Genomic DNA, 13,723 nt, shown 5'->3' with positions numbered 1-13,723 from the left:
GAAGAGATCCTGATGGAAATCAGGGCACCCTGACCAGCTCCTGCTTGGGGAGTGAGGAAGGCGAGGCGGAAACGAGATTTCCCTACAAGTTTTTGCTGCTGAAGGTTGCTCAGGAGCCTTCCTCGGCCGGCGAGGGGGGGTGGGTTTGTTTGCTTCTTTCTGCTTTCCCTCCTTTCCCAGCCTCTGCTCTGCAGCCTGACCGTACGGAGGAAAGGTGGAGGGGTGGGGGGGAGGGGGAAGAGAACCAGCCACCCAAAAAGAAAACCCAGCTTCGAGCCGTCACCCTCCGCCACGGAAGAAGAGAAGGGGGATTGGGACTAAGAGAAAAAAAGAAGAAGAAAAAAAAAAAGGATTTCGGCTTGTCCAGCCCGTCTGCGGCAACAGGAGCAGACAGCGAACCCGGTGGATTTTTTTTTTTTTTCTTCCCTTCTTCGGCGTTTCTTTTCCAGCGCAAGGACTTCCACTCAGGAAAAAAAAAACCAAAAAAAAACAAAAACGCAAACAGCTAAAAAGCATAACAAAACCTCAGAGACCGAACACGAGAAAAAGCAAGACTAATAATGAACAATCCTGTTAATCCGCTGTCCCGAGGGCTGGGGATGTGCCTCAGCTCGGGAAGTTGTAGGCTGTAGAAGTTCTGCCTCTCCCTCATGTACTGTGCTGTTTAGAGCTTGTTTCCCCCAACCTTTTTTTTTTTTTTTTTTTTTTTTTTTTTTTTTTTTTTTGTGCTTTATTGCTGTTATTGTTATTATCTTAATTTTTCTTCTTCGTGATGTGCTGTTAGAAACCACTCCGGGACTACTCCAGCAGTAGGAAGACCGAGGAGTGGAGTGGATGAATTTACCGATGAGAGATCCAGTAATCCCTGGGACAAGCATGGCTTATCATCCTTTTTTACCGCACCGGGCACCGGACTTTGCCATGAGCGCTGTGTTGGGACATCAGCCTCCCTTCTTCCCGGCTCTGGCTTTGCCTCCCAACGGGGCGGCCGCCCTGTCCCTCCCCGGGGCTCTTGCTAAACCCATCATGGATCAGTTAGTGGGGGCTGCAGAGACTGGTATTCCCTTTTCTTCCCTGGGTCACCAAGCAGCAGCCCATCTGAGGCCTTTAAAAACTCTGGAGCCGGAAGAAGAGGTAGAAGACGATCCGAAAGTGCATCTGGAAGCTAAAGAGCTGTGGGAGCAATTCCATAAAAGAGGCACGGAGATGGTGATTACCAAATCGGGAAGGTAGGTCTGGGTCTGGGGGTTCGTGCCTTTTTCCCCGCCCTGTCTCCCACCCCTCAGTCTCTGCACCCCACAGGGCAAGGCTCTCTCCCTGGCGCTTTCCTCCATAAATCTCCCCTTTCACCTGGAATTGTGGAAAGCTTTAGGCGGCCGAAGATCCGAGCCGGTCTGGGGCACCAGGCTGCCGGGAAAAGCCCGAGCCCGGCCCGGCCCTGCTCAGCATGAGTGTGTGCAGGGAGTGAGAGGGTCCCTTCATGGTTCAGTAGCTTAATGCTTGCTGGGGAAAACTGGGAGCAGCGAGAAAATAATTTGGGGTTGGCAAAGGGGCTGGCCTGCTTTTCAGTCTCGCTACAAGCAGATTTTCTTCCTTAGGAAAGGGAAATGAAGGGAAAAATTCCTTTTGATCGCCGTCTGGCTGCTGGTGGGGCAGGAAGGCAGATAGGCTCGGTGTGTCAGGCTGTGCCTCTCTCTGTGCTGGGGTCTCGGCTGGGTTTGTGCTGACCGATTGTGTCTGGAAATTTACAGAAAAGCTGACAAAACTCCGCCAGCCGTCCTGCAGCCGCTGCAGGAGTGGCAGGGAAGGGTTTGCAGCTCGGCGCTGCCTGTCCCTGTATTTATGTAACCTTCACGTGGGAATGAATGAACACACACGGCGCGTCCACGCTCGGCATTGCTGCTTTTTATAGGTTTACCCGTCTGAAATCTCTCTCTATATTCGCTACTCATTGACATCTGGACTCTTTTACAACTCTACCTATTGCTGTGATGATACGTAGGGTGAAAACCCCCTTTGCGCCCGGGTGTTTTTCTAAGGAGCTTTTCTGAGAGAGCTCCCAAACTCCCCACATGTGATTTGCCAGAATTACTCGAGGAAGCCACTCCTGAAAAGTCTTCTTAGATGGGCTTCAACTGCCTTGCTGGAGCTTCGCCTATTTGCAAAGCACCAGTTGCAGGCTACAGTCTCAGGGGGAAAAAAATAAATACAAGCCCTAAAAGCAGCAAAGAGGCGGGAAAAAAAAAAATCTCGCCCATTTTACTGCTTTCCCCAAGTTTTTGGTGGTTTTTTTTTGTTTGTTTGTTTTTTTTTTTTTTGGTTTTTTTTTTTTTTTTTTTGGGTTTTTTTTTTTTTTCCTGTTAATTGTGGTCAAAAGTTTGTTTGCGTGAAAGCCTCGGCCAGTATTAAGAGCTCTTACATGTTGCAAAGTCATGTGTTTCCTTTTAAGTTGAGATTTGCTGAATGCCAACCACTCGATATAATAAACAGCAAATTTGTGGTATCCTGTTGCAGTTTGGAGCCGGAGCTGGGAGCGGAACGGGGTTTGCAAAGAGCCCTCGGCACACCGGAGGATCCCCGGCTGGCCAGAGCCCGGGGAGAGCCTCGGCAGCCTCGCTGCCCTCGCTGGGGGTTTTTAATCCTCGTCTGTAAAGTGGAAAAACTCCGCACTTTCAGCGGGAGGGTTGGGTTGGAATAGTTCAGATGGTTTGTTTTATCGGGGTGCGATCAGCTCCCATTTCTTTGTTTAGCAGGCAAAAAGGAAACTAATGAGAGATCAGAGAGCCCCAAATGGGCCTTTGCTGTTTAGGAATGGCAGAGAGAGGTAGGCTCCTGCAGAGTTCTAGGGAACGCGTACCTTTCCCGTCCAGGGACCATTTTCTCCTCCAACTTTTAAGCATTTGAGAAACCTTTTCTCTGGGGGCGGGGAGGTGGTGGTGGGGGGAAAACCTTTTTGCTGGACACAGTCTTACTCTGCTGCTTTTGAGAGCTGAAGTAGTCGCTTGATAGACGCGCTACCAAAATTCAGAAGCTTGTTTAAACGCCGTAATTTATTTTATTTTATTTTTGTCTTGTCTTTTCTTTCCACCACCCCCCCCCTCCCCCGCTCTGCCCATAGGAGAATGTTCCCTCCATTTAAAGTGAGATGCACTGGACTGGATAAAAAGGCCAAGTACATTTTATTGATGGATATTGTGGCGGCTGACGATTGTAGGTACAAATTCCATAATTCCCGGTGGATGGTAGCCGGCAAGGCTGACCCTGAAATGCCAAAGAGAATGTACATCCACCCGGACAGCCCGGCCACCGGCGAACAATGGATGTCCAAAGTCGTCACCTTTCACAAACTGAAGCTCACTAACAACATCTCTGACAAGCACGGATTTGTGAGTGCCTTTTACACCTTCCTTTGCCCCCCTTTCCCCCTCGCTCGGAGCGGGGGTCCCGGGGGGGAGTGCCCGGGGCACGGCGGTGCTGGGCCGGGCTGGCCCTGCTGGCAGCCCCGGAGAGCGGCCAAAATGAGGGGAAAACAGGGCAGAAAAACCTCCCCACGCAGCTAGGGACGGGCATCTGTCCGGTTTATAATAGTCCTTGATTTTTTCCTCCTGCTGGGGTCAGGATTAAAGCCCAGAGTTTACTCTGTAACCTCCCCGTGCCATGCAGCGTTAACTTTAGGGATACATTTCCAGCGCAGCGCAACTCGATATTTCTCAGAGCTGCGGCGACTTTATATGTCTATATATATTTTTAATAAAGTCGATCACACTTTCTAAGCGCAGGAAAACGATATGCATATGTGTATAAAGAGCTTAAAGGCCTAAGTACGCAAACGTTTAAATCTATATTAATCTGGATAATGTAAAGCAAGCTGGAGTGAAAATAAACAGGGACCGAAAGCAGAGGTCAAGTTGCCCATTCATGTCTATCCACTCCTTTACATTTACCGGGTGTGCAGAGATAAAAACTTGCCCTGAGAGTGAAATCAAACAAACCTGCTGATAAGTGCTCTGTCGATCCTGGCCATTTCTTTCTATTCCTGGGAAAGCCTCCGCCTCGGAGCCGGGGCTTGCTGCTGGTGGCCGCGGCCGGGGGATCTCTAATGTGCCCAAGATTGCATTTGCTGCTGTGATTTGATTAGACGATACATTTTTGCCGTTCGCAGAAGGCCTTAAGTGAATTGGGGCACGCAATTAGACCGAGCCGAGGCTCTCGTGCTGGTGTTGCAAACTGTAGCTGCTGCTGCTTCTTTGCTTGATTTTATTTATTTTTTACGCTTTGAAATCAAAAGACATTTCTGCCGGAGCCCCAACTCTCCGAGCAGAGTTCTGAGGGGATTTCCCCCTCTCTCCTCTCCTTCGAGAGGTCCAGCGAGAGCCTCACCCTGGCGAGCTGGAGCTGTCAGTACTTTCAGTCGGATGCTGCGAGGCGTGTGTTTGGAGTGTGCTTGGCGGGGAGGAGGCGTGAGGGGAGGAAGGAGAGGGAAGGCAAATTAGAAGGAGAAAGTGCCGATGGCTGGGGGGAAATGCTGCTCCTGCTGACCGTCTTCTTTCCCTCTCTCCTGCTCTCTCCGCTGCCGGCCGCTACCGCCCCCCCAGACCATTTTAAACTCCATGCACAAGTACCAGCCCCGGTTCCACATCGTCCGAGCCAACGATATCCTCAAGCTTCCTTACAGCACGTTCAGGACCTACGTTTTCCCGGAGACTGAATTCATCGCAGTGACCGCATACCAGAATGATAAGGTAAGGAGATTAGGAGAGGATTTGTTTTACGTGTTTTGGCTTTTGAGAGAACTTTTACTCTGCATTGTTCCCTTAAAACTCACGAAGCCCATCCCGCTCTTCTCTCTCTCTCTCTCCCTCCCCTCATCTTTTCCTCCAAAACCTCCTTGATCCAACTTCGGGAAAGTGCTGGGGGAGGGGGTCGAGCACTCCCCTAATACCGACCTCGGGGAAGGCAATTAAAAGGAGGGAGGACTGGGGGTGAGAGGGAGAATGTTTTGGGGTTTTCTACCATTTTTTCCCCCCAGTGTATCCTCCCCAGTATGAGAAAAGGGATGGGGTGGGGTTTGCTGCTCTTAGTGTGGACTTAATCTAAGATGCATCAGGGGAAAAAAATTAATAAAAAAGACTCGGCTCCGTGTGTCGAAAGATAGAGTGGGGAGAGCAGCGGGGCTGAGATTTTGTAATTCTTCCTGGCCTTTGTGCTGTTTTAGCTCCTTTAACAGCAATTGGCAATAAGGCTGGAGAGCACGTCTGGTTCCTATTATTATAATATTATGATTTTTTTTTTTCATCCTGCAGTGTTTTATTAATTTTTGTGGTGCAGAAATATGCTCTGGTCAGAGAGGGGTATCTCGCTTGAATTTAGCTGGAAGGGCCGAAAAAGCCCGCGTGAGAAAGTTTTGCAGCGCTGCAAACGCTGCCTTTCCATTGCTGCTGGTTTATTGTCGATCGTGATGAAGGTGGTACATTTGGGAGAGTGGCAAACGGCGTGTTTACGATAATTAAGTCAAGTGGAAGCAAGCGGAGGAGCCAAAAAAGGGGCCTTGATTTTTTTTGTTGTCTGTGAATTACAACTTTGCGTGCGTTGAGCGCTCTGGATGCGCAGCGCCCGCTCGCTGCAGCTCCCCTGTGCCCCTCACATCTTCCACCGTAAAAAATTCAGGGGTGAAAACGAGGGGAGTCTGTACCCTTCTGCCCTTGGTTTCCAAAAAGCCGCTTCCCCCTCGGGGCTCGGGCTATTTCCCTCTCTCTCTGCAGCCGGGCACTCGCAAGGAAACTGAAAGAAAATGCGTGTACAGAGAGTAGACTTTGCTTTGGGACTTATCAGCAGGGCTGGCCGCCCCGGCCTATCAGCTGGGGGCGGCTCGGTTGAAGGGCAGAAATGAGCATATTTGTGTGATTGCCATGAAATCGGCTGGGAAGCGGCGTGCGGAAGCGGCGGGGAGCGCTCGTCTCGGCGTGGGGGGAGCAGAAGGCACGGCCGGCAGCAGCACCTGGATTAAAAGTCCTGCTGGTTTTAGCGGTGTGGTTTTCCTGCTCTCTTCTGATCCCACGTGTGCGGCGGCGGGGGAGGGGGACTCTGGGGCCAGGGCCGGTCCTGCCCGCGCTCAGGCGGGGTTTGCTTTTCGGGGTCATCCTCTGCTCCTAAACTGGGGGGATGGCTGTGCTTCCAGCCCGCTCCGAGCCGGGGAATGGAGCGGCGGGGAGGCGACATTCCCCTCGCATCCTGTTCCAGCGGGGTGAGCCCCGGCCAGGCTGTGGATTCGTGCATCGTATGCACGGGCACCGGGCACTAGAGGGATGCCCCGCACCCCCCAGCCCTCCCCACGGTCATTCCCTGCCATGACCTGAACCCCGAGGAAACCCAAACCGAAAAACTCCCCCCTAAAAAAAATAGGAACTGGCTCCTGGAACCCCTGGCGCCCCAACACACACGGAGCATAATGCGATTATATGAAGTATTTTATTATAGCAAGGGGGTGGGTATGATTCCTTTGCGGTTTAATTATGGTATTTAAAGAGTTTTAAGTGCAGGCATAACTCGCATGGATCTCGTTGCGCGGCTCAATTAATTCCGATGTGGTGGCAGCAACACGGGGCTCTTTCATTGCCACCACGGTCCCGGTCACCGGCCAGGCCGGTGGAGGATTGGGGGCCAGCTGTCTCCAAACAGCTCAGGAAAATACATGGATTCACCCAAAAACCAGGGACCTTTGCCCTCTGCCCTGTCCTCCTTCTGCCAGGATCCTGCCAGCAACTGGGGGAACTGGGAAGAGCGGGGTTTTGTATTTTTTAATACAAAAATCTCCTTATTCTGCCCCAACTCCCTGGCTAATTTTTTTTTCTATCCTATAGATCACACAATTAAAAATTGACAACAACCCCTTTGCCAAAGGTTTTCGGGACACCGGGAATGGAAGGAGGGAAAAGAGGTGAGTCTGGCTCGATTCTGTGCAGCTGCTTCGTTTGGTTTTCATGTGTTAAGCTCAGAACACGAGCAGAGGTCAAAACCACCTTGCCTCGCCTCCAAACCACACTTCCCCCCGCCAAAATCCATAAGGATCTTGGCGTTAATAACGTCAAAGGCATTGCGTGGGAATTCTTTCCTGCTTTCCATGTTTAGTTTTCCTGTCGCAGGGGATGACTGGCCAAAGGGAGTGCAGCGCATTGAGCAAATATTACCAGAGAAAAACTTTCCCCTAAAAATTGGAGAGGGAAATATTACAGTGTAGTTTGGATCTGGGACTGGAGAAGAGGCACAAATGAGGGCTGAGCACTGCTTGAATCTCCTCTGGCATTTTTCTGGGGACTCCATGGAAAAGAGTAAAATGTGGAGGAGAAACATATAAACAAACAGTTTGGACAGAGGTATCGCATGAATATGAAAGTAATTAATGATAGAAGATTCTTTATATTTTCTGCAGCATGATGCAGTTTGTGCCCCAGGTAGGCAGACAGAACCTGTTATAATGGGACTCAAGACTTTTATTTTTTATGTAAGAAGAAAATATAAGGAGAAAAAGGGACAATTTTTTCCCTCTGATGGGGAATATGTCTGTTTTGTTGTGTTACAGGAAAAAGGATATTTTAGCCATTTGCACAGGGGATTAGATAATGAATAAATCGATCTGTTCTTCTTTTTTCAAACAACAAAATAAAAAGGTGGGGGAGACGTGGTGTAAACCAAGAGGCCTCTCTCCCTGCCCAGCACATACACAAACATGCACACGCCAGCTCCTCTTGTCCATCAGTGTGAAAATAAAGCCAGCGCTGGAGCCACAGGACGGAAATGATTTCTAATTTCTCTAAATATAAATAGATTTTTTACTCCGGGTTAATTGTTGGTGAAAAGATTACATAAAGTGCCTAACAAAATAACCACTTCCTAGCAATCTTAGCAACCATTAAGAATGGCTCATATCTCTGGAACATCCTTGCCTTTTAAAAGCTAATCTCCAGGGAATGCTTCCCTCTCCCCTCCGCCCCTTGTCTTTAATATCAGCCCTCGCTGAGGAGCTGCTCACGCTTCCAAGAAATCTCCTCTTATTAGCAGCCAAGCCCTGCGTGCCAGAAACGCGCTCTCCTCCTCCAGGGAGCCGTGGCTCTTAATTCCCCTGCACTCCCCGTGCCCGAATAGGAGCTCCGGGAGGGGCTGGGGAGGGGTCCCGGGGGTCCGGGGGGGTCTCAGGGGTCCCGGGGCCGCTCGCCCAGCGGGGTCTGTGCCCGCAGGAAGCAGCTGACCCTGCAGTCCATGCGAGTGTACGACGAGAGGCAGAAGAAGGAGAATCCCACCTCGGACGAGTCGTCCAATGAGCAGACGGCCTTCAAGTGCTTTGCCCAGTCCTCGTGTCCTGCCGTGCCTGCCGTGGGCACCTCCAGCCTCAAAGGTGAGAGCTGTGGTCGCTGCTCTCCTCCGGGAGAGCCTGGCTGCCCGCTCTGTGTGGTGGCAGGTCCTGGCCTGTACCACTGCCCTCTGGCACCGGCCCATCTTCCTTCCTCCATTCCCTCTTGCCTTGCTTCCTTCCTCTTTCCTTCTTTCCTCATGTTTTGTCTCTTTGCTCTCTTCTCTCTTTAGTTTGTCATTCCTTTCTTTTCTTCTTTCTCTCACTTTTCTTCTTGTTTCCTTTCTTTCCATCTTTCTCTCTCCTCCCTTCTCCCACGTCTCTCTCCTCTCTCTGCCTTCCTCACTCTTCCTCTCCTTCTCCCTGTCCCCCCCGGCCTCCCTCCCCCCTTGCTGCACATTCATCCCTCCCCTCCTTGGTTCAGAAAGGAGCCAGCTCCGAGTCGAGGGAGCAAAGACAGACCACGGGGCAAAAGTTCAAAACTGGAGTCACTCCATTAATATTCCTCCCCGAATCTGTTACTAGAGGAAGGATCTTTCCCCTGGATACAGTCCCGAACTTTGTTATAGAAAAGTCACCCTGGGTTTCTCCGTGCAGGGTTGAGAGCTGTCTGCAGCTCTCTCGTATGTATTAATCCATCCCGGGGCGGGGGGGGGGGGGGGGCAGAGGAAGGAGGAAACAACCTCTTTTTTGTAGTTGCTTTACTCGTTTTTTTAAAGGCCTGACGAGCTGAGGGGAGGGGAGCTGGGAGGGGACCCGAAAAGCAAACCAGAGCTTCACACCTGGGGCGCTGAAATTAGGAGATGAAGTGCAGAGGAATCCAGTGAAGCCGTGTGTGTGTTTGGGGAGAAGGGGGGCCCAGGGGGTGATGAAGACGGCTGCGGGGTGTCTCTGTCTGTGAAGTTCGCCCATTGAAAGAGATGAAAACTTTGGAAAAGATCGTAGGAGACACATCCCCAAGGCCCTTCAGCCCTGCCCCGAGGTTGCTGCTGTCCCGTTCCTCCTCTCCCCCCTGTGCAGCCGGGGAGGGAGAGAGGGAGGGGAGGTCCCTGGGGGCTCCCGGAGAGCCCCGGGGAGCGGAGCCGCTGGCCCCGGGCCCGCCCGGCTGGGGGGTCGCTCCTCCGGGCCGCTGCCTTGTTTCGCAGCCAATTTGCTGCGTTGTGTAAAACTCGGCCTGGCTTGGACGGGGCGGGCGGTGGGAGCCAGGGGCTGTATTTATTTATATAATAATAATAATAATTAAAAAAGGGGAAGTATTTTCACACAAACCTCTGGCCGGCCAGGAAACGTCTGTGCCCCCTCTCCCAGGCCGGTGGGGATTTCAGGATGTGCAGTGCCGGATCCCAGCCCCGGTCCCTCTTTGTCTTGCAGATCTCTGCCCCAGCGAGGGAGACAGCGATGCAGACAGCAAAGACGATCCTTTGCTAGAAGGCAACGAGTCGGGCAAAATCAGCACGACCACTGCGGCCACCCCAGCGCCGGCCAGCTCTGCTGCCACCGCGGGGGACGAGCCCCGGGACAAGGGCGGCAGCCCCTCCAAAAGCCACTTCTTCCCCGGGGACTCGGCAGGGAGTCGGAGCCGAGAGAGGACTGAGAAAGCCCCTCCGGATTCCCGGCACAGCCCGGCTACCATCTCTTCCAGCACCCGGGGGGGAAGCCTGAGCGGCGAGGAACTGAAAAGCCCCCTCAGGGATGGCCCCAAAGTAGATGAGAACCGACTGCTGGGGAAAGAGCCCTTCACCCCCCTTACGGTGCAAACCGACAGCACGGCCCACCTGAGCCAGGGACACTTGCAGAACCTCGGCTTTCCCCCTGCCCTGGCCGGCCAGCAGTTCTTCAACCCGCTGGGGAACGGGCACCCGCTACTGCTGCACCCCGGGCAGTTCGCCATGGGGGGGGCCTTCTCCGGCATGGCCGCGGGCATGGGGCCCCTCCTCGCCACCGTCTCCGGGGCATCCGCCGGGGTCTCGGGACTGGACAACACGGTCATGGCAACGGCGGCGGCCCAGGGACTCTCGGGAGCGTCGGCGGCTGCTTTGCCTTTCCATCTGCAGCAGCACGTCCTGGCCTCACAGGTACTGCGTTCCTCCGGGCCAGGGGGGCTCCGGCCCTAGGGACAGGGGTGGGCAGCGGGGACCTCCTTTAAAGTCCCCGCTTGGATGTTCCCCCACTGCCCCTGTCAGAGGCCAGTCACAGGGCCTGGCACAGAGTCGGAGGAGGGAAAGCTGTGAGCAGGGAGGGTGTCCCGACGTGATCCCCCTGAGCTCTCCACCCTCCCCGCTGACCCCCGGCTGCCACCGGGGCAGGGCCAGGGCGCAGCTCGGCGCGTCCCGGCCTGCGGAGCGGAGCCGCTCTCCGGGGGGATGCGGATGTGCCCAGGGCTGCCCTGCGGAGCGGGATGGGGGGGCCGGGCCCGCGGGTAAAGGGAGATTGCCATAGCTCAAGAGAATCGCCCGGTGAGGGGGAGAGCCGGGGAGAGATCCCTCGGCCTTTGGCCCCCGATGGCGGGAGAGGGACAGAGCCCGGGCAGGGTGTGTTTGACCCGGGCAGTGTGAGGACATCTCTGTCCATCCCTCCGCCAGCGCCGTGCGCGGGGGAGGATCCGCGGTGCAGCATCCCCGCCGTGAGCGTGCGAGCCGGTAACCCTTTCCTCTCTCTCATCCCCTCCCGCAGGGCCTGGCCATGTCTCCTTTCGGCAGCCTTTTCCCCTATCCCTACACCTACATGGCTGCGGCGGCCGCCGCCTCCAGCGCCGCCTCCAGCTCGGTGCACCGGCACCCGTTCCTGAGCGCCGTGCGGCCGCGGCTCCGCTACAGTCCGTACCCGCTGCCCGTGCCGCTGTCGGACGGCAGCAGCCTCCTCACCACCGCCCTGCCCGGCCTGGCCGCCGGCTCCGGAGAGGGCAAGGCGGGCGCGCTGAGCGCCAGCCCCGGCTCCGTGCCCCTGGACTCCGCCTCGGACCTCACCAGCCGCTCCTCCACGCTCTCGTCCGGCTCCGTGTCGCTGTCCCCCAAGCTGGGCGCGGACAAGGAGGCGGCCACCAGCGAACTGCAAAACATCCAGCGCCTGGTCAGCGGGCTCGACCCCAAGCAGGACAGATCCCGCAGCGGCTCCCCCTAACCCCCCGGCCTCCGGGGGCTCATTTCAAATCAGTCTCGCAGTGCACTTTTTTTGAAAGAAACCACATCCTCTGCCCCGCGAGTGTTTTGTTGTTGTTGTTGTTTACCCCCTCCTTTATTTTTTTCCCCCTTTCTCTTTCTATTTTTTTTAAACATATAAAATCCCGCGGCGTTTTGTGCGTGCTTAACAACAAAAAGGTATTTGGTGGAGCAGGGAAAGAGGGTCGGGGATGGGGGAGGGCTGGGTCGGAGGCTCCTCTCAGGGAGCAAAACTGGCCGGATCGAGGCACCAGAGGGGTTTGTGGCATCCTCCTTTTATTATTTTTATTTTTATTTTTATCAGTGTAAAAATAAAAAAAAACACAAAACAAAAAACACACCGAAAAAAAAAAAAAAAAAAAAGAAAAAGAAAAAATACCTAAAAGAAAAATTAAAAAAATCAAACAAACTTATGAATAAAAATTAAGTAAGAGAAGTGATTTTTTTCTCTCTCTCTCTCTCTGAAAGAAAAGTGTGTAAGTAACTCGCGTATTGGTTCTTCAACAGTTGTTTCCTAGGCGGGTTGTTAACCACAATCCCTCAGTCGATATTAAGGGAAGCTGTGTGTTTAAAATATTATTGTGATGTCTGAGAGCCAAGTTGGTGGCTTTTTTTTTTAATTCGCATGTTCCAGAGTAGTCTGCCTTTTTTCTTTTTTTTTCTTTCTTTTTTTTTTTTTTTTTTTTTTTTTTTTTTTTTTTTTTTGTTTGAGGGGGGGTGGTGGTATTTTTTATTTCAGTGGGGTTTTGTTGTTTATTTTTAATGCTCGTTTCAAATCCCAGGGAAAAATATTATTAATAATAATAAAAACAAAAATAAGACCTTTGTCCCTCTACCTTAAACATCCTTGTAGCAACAAAAATAAGAAGTGTAGATGGAAAAAAAAAAGTGAATTTATTTTATCTAAAAACCTCTGTAGCTCGACTGTAGATTTATCACAGCTTTCCCTCTTTAATTGTATATGCAATAACAAGGTTTAACATACTGAGAAGAAGAAAAGAGCGGACACTATTATTAAAACAAAGTATTTATGTAATTATTTGATAACTCTTGTAAATACGTGGAATATGAATACTCGAAATTAAACTTTAATTTATTGACATTGTACATATCTCTGTAAATACGGCTGCAGCGGTCTTCTTCTTTTTTTTCCTTCTGTTTTTATTTTTAGTCGTTTTCATTTCAAGTTGGTAATTCCTTTAAACGTAGATCCCGACCCAGAAGAGAAATCCCCCCATTTGTGAGGGCTCGGTTTTTAAATCAGAGCTCAGCCCTCAGGAAAAGCTCATCCTTTGGTCAAGGAGCCGAATGCAAAAGGCAAAGCAGAAAGAAACCAAATTAATCAAAAGACTTAAAAAAAATTCAAAGAGAGAAAAAGACAAAGCAGTGTGCCATGGTAGCTTTTAGTCCTCGGTTTCTTCGGTGTTCAGAATGTCAACGACCACAAAATTCTCTACGTTTATACACGACAACAGGCTTCTCCAGGTGGCTTGAGAGGGAAAAGAAAAAAAAAAAAAAGAAAAAAAAAGAAAAAAAAAAAAAAAAAAAAAAAAAAAGTGAAGATTCTAGGATTTTCTTTACTTTCTATTATTTTTGTCCGTTTCCTCGGTGTGTCAGAAAACAACCCTGCGATGGAGTTTTACTACTGTGCTTATTGTCGTCTTTGTTTGAGTGAGTGCACATTTTCTTGGGTTGAAAGTCAGGTGCTCAGACCTGGTTCAAAGGAGAAAAAAAATAATGAAGGTATATTTTGTGTTATATAAATGTTGAGAAGTTCTTGCTAATTTTTTTTCTGTAATTTTTTTTCTCCCTCCCTTCTTTTAAAAGTCACTGAAGTTTCAATAAATTTTTATTGAAGTGTCTTGGGCGTACTGTGAAATGCCTTCACCCCAACCCTCCCCGAAGTGCCCGGGAGGATGGAGGGGTTGAAAGATATATATCCCTCTTCTGCCTTTCTCCTCCACCCCCTTTCCCGTTCCCAATATTAAGATATTTCCCCTGGAAGGAGCCAGTACAAACCAGTCGAGATGGTGTCATTTGCATTGTTGGGGGGGAAGGACGAGTTTTAAGCGAGCTGTTTAATGTACCTTTTCCGTCTTTATCCCTCTCGCTTTTAAAGTCGATCCAGAGGCTACTAAAGGCACCTCTTTTAATGGAACAATATTAAGTGGCGTTTGAAAAGTTAATGAGAAAGGCTCAGCCATGCTTTTATCTGTCA

The 13,723-nt window shown here is 51.3% G+C and overlaps 1 protein-coding gene across 1 annotated transcript; it reads left to right on the top strand.

Moving 5' to 3' along the window:
- The first annotated feature begins 6 nt into the window (after positions 1 to 6).
- On the top strand, positions 7 to 13,367 carry TBX3 (T-box transcription factor 3). The gene is made up of 8 exons (XM_083874046.1): positions 7 to 139; positions 785 to 1,229; positions 3,119 to 3,386; positions 4,596 to 4,742; positions 6,861 to 6,937; positions 8,235 to 8,392; positions 9,719 to 10,422; positions 11,021 to 13,367. Exons 2-8 carry the CDS (start codon positions 835 to 837, stop codon positions 11,465 to 11,467), a joined length of 2,196 nt encoding a protein of 731 aa, XP_083730172.1. The 5' UTR covers positions 7 to 139; positions 785 to 834; the 3' UTR covers positions 11,468 to 13,367.
- Positions 13,368 to 13,723: the final 356 nt, after the last annotated feature.

Source organism: Zosterops lateralis, assembly GCF_965231275.1.
Source record: "Zosterops lateralis genome assembly, chromosome: 17".
NCBI classification, from domain to species: Eukaryota; Metazoa; Chordata; class Aves; order Passeriformes; family Zosteropidae; genus Zosterops; species Zosterops lateralis.
The sequence above is the reverse complement of the archived record's forward strand: the minus strand, read 5'-3'. Positions and strand labels throughout refer to the sequence as shown.

Excerpts from the sequence above, each read along its gene's own strand:
- TBX3 (XM_083874046.1), top strand. The coding sequence starts at position 835 with ATGAATTTACCGATGAGAGATCCAGTAATCCCTGGGACAAGCATGGCT. Across the intron at positions 4,743-6,860 it reads CCGCATACCAGAATGATAAG|ATCACACAATTAAAAATTGA; the intron begins GTAAGGAGATTA and ends TCTATCCTATAG. Across the intron at positions 8,393-9,718 it reads GGGCACCTCCAGCCTCAAAG|ATCTCTGCCCCAGCGAGGGA; the intron begins GTGAGAGCTGTG and ends TTTGTCTTGCAG.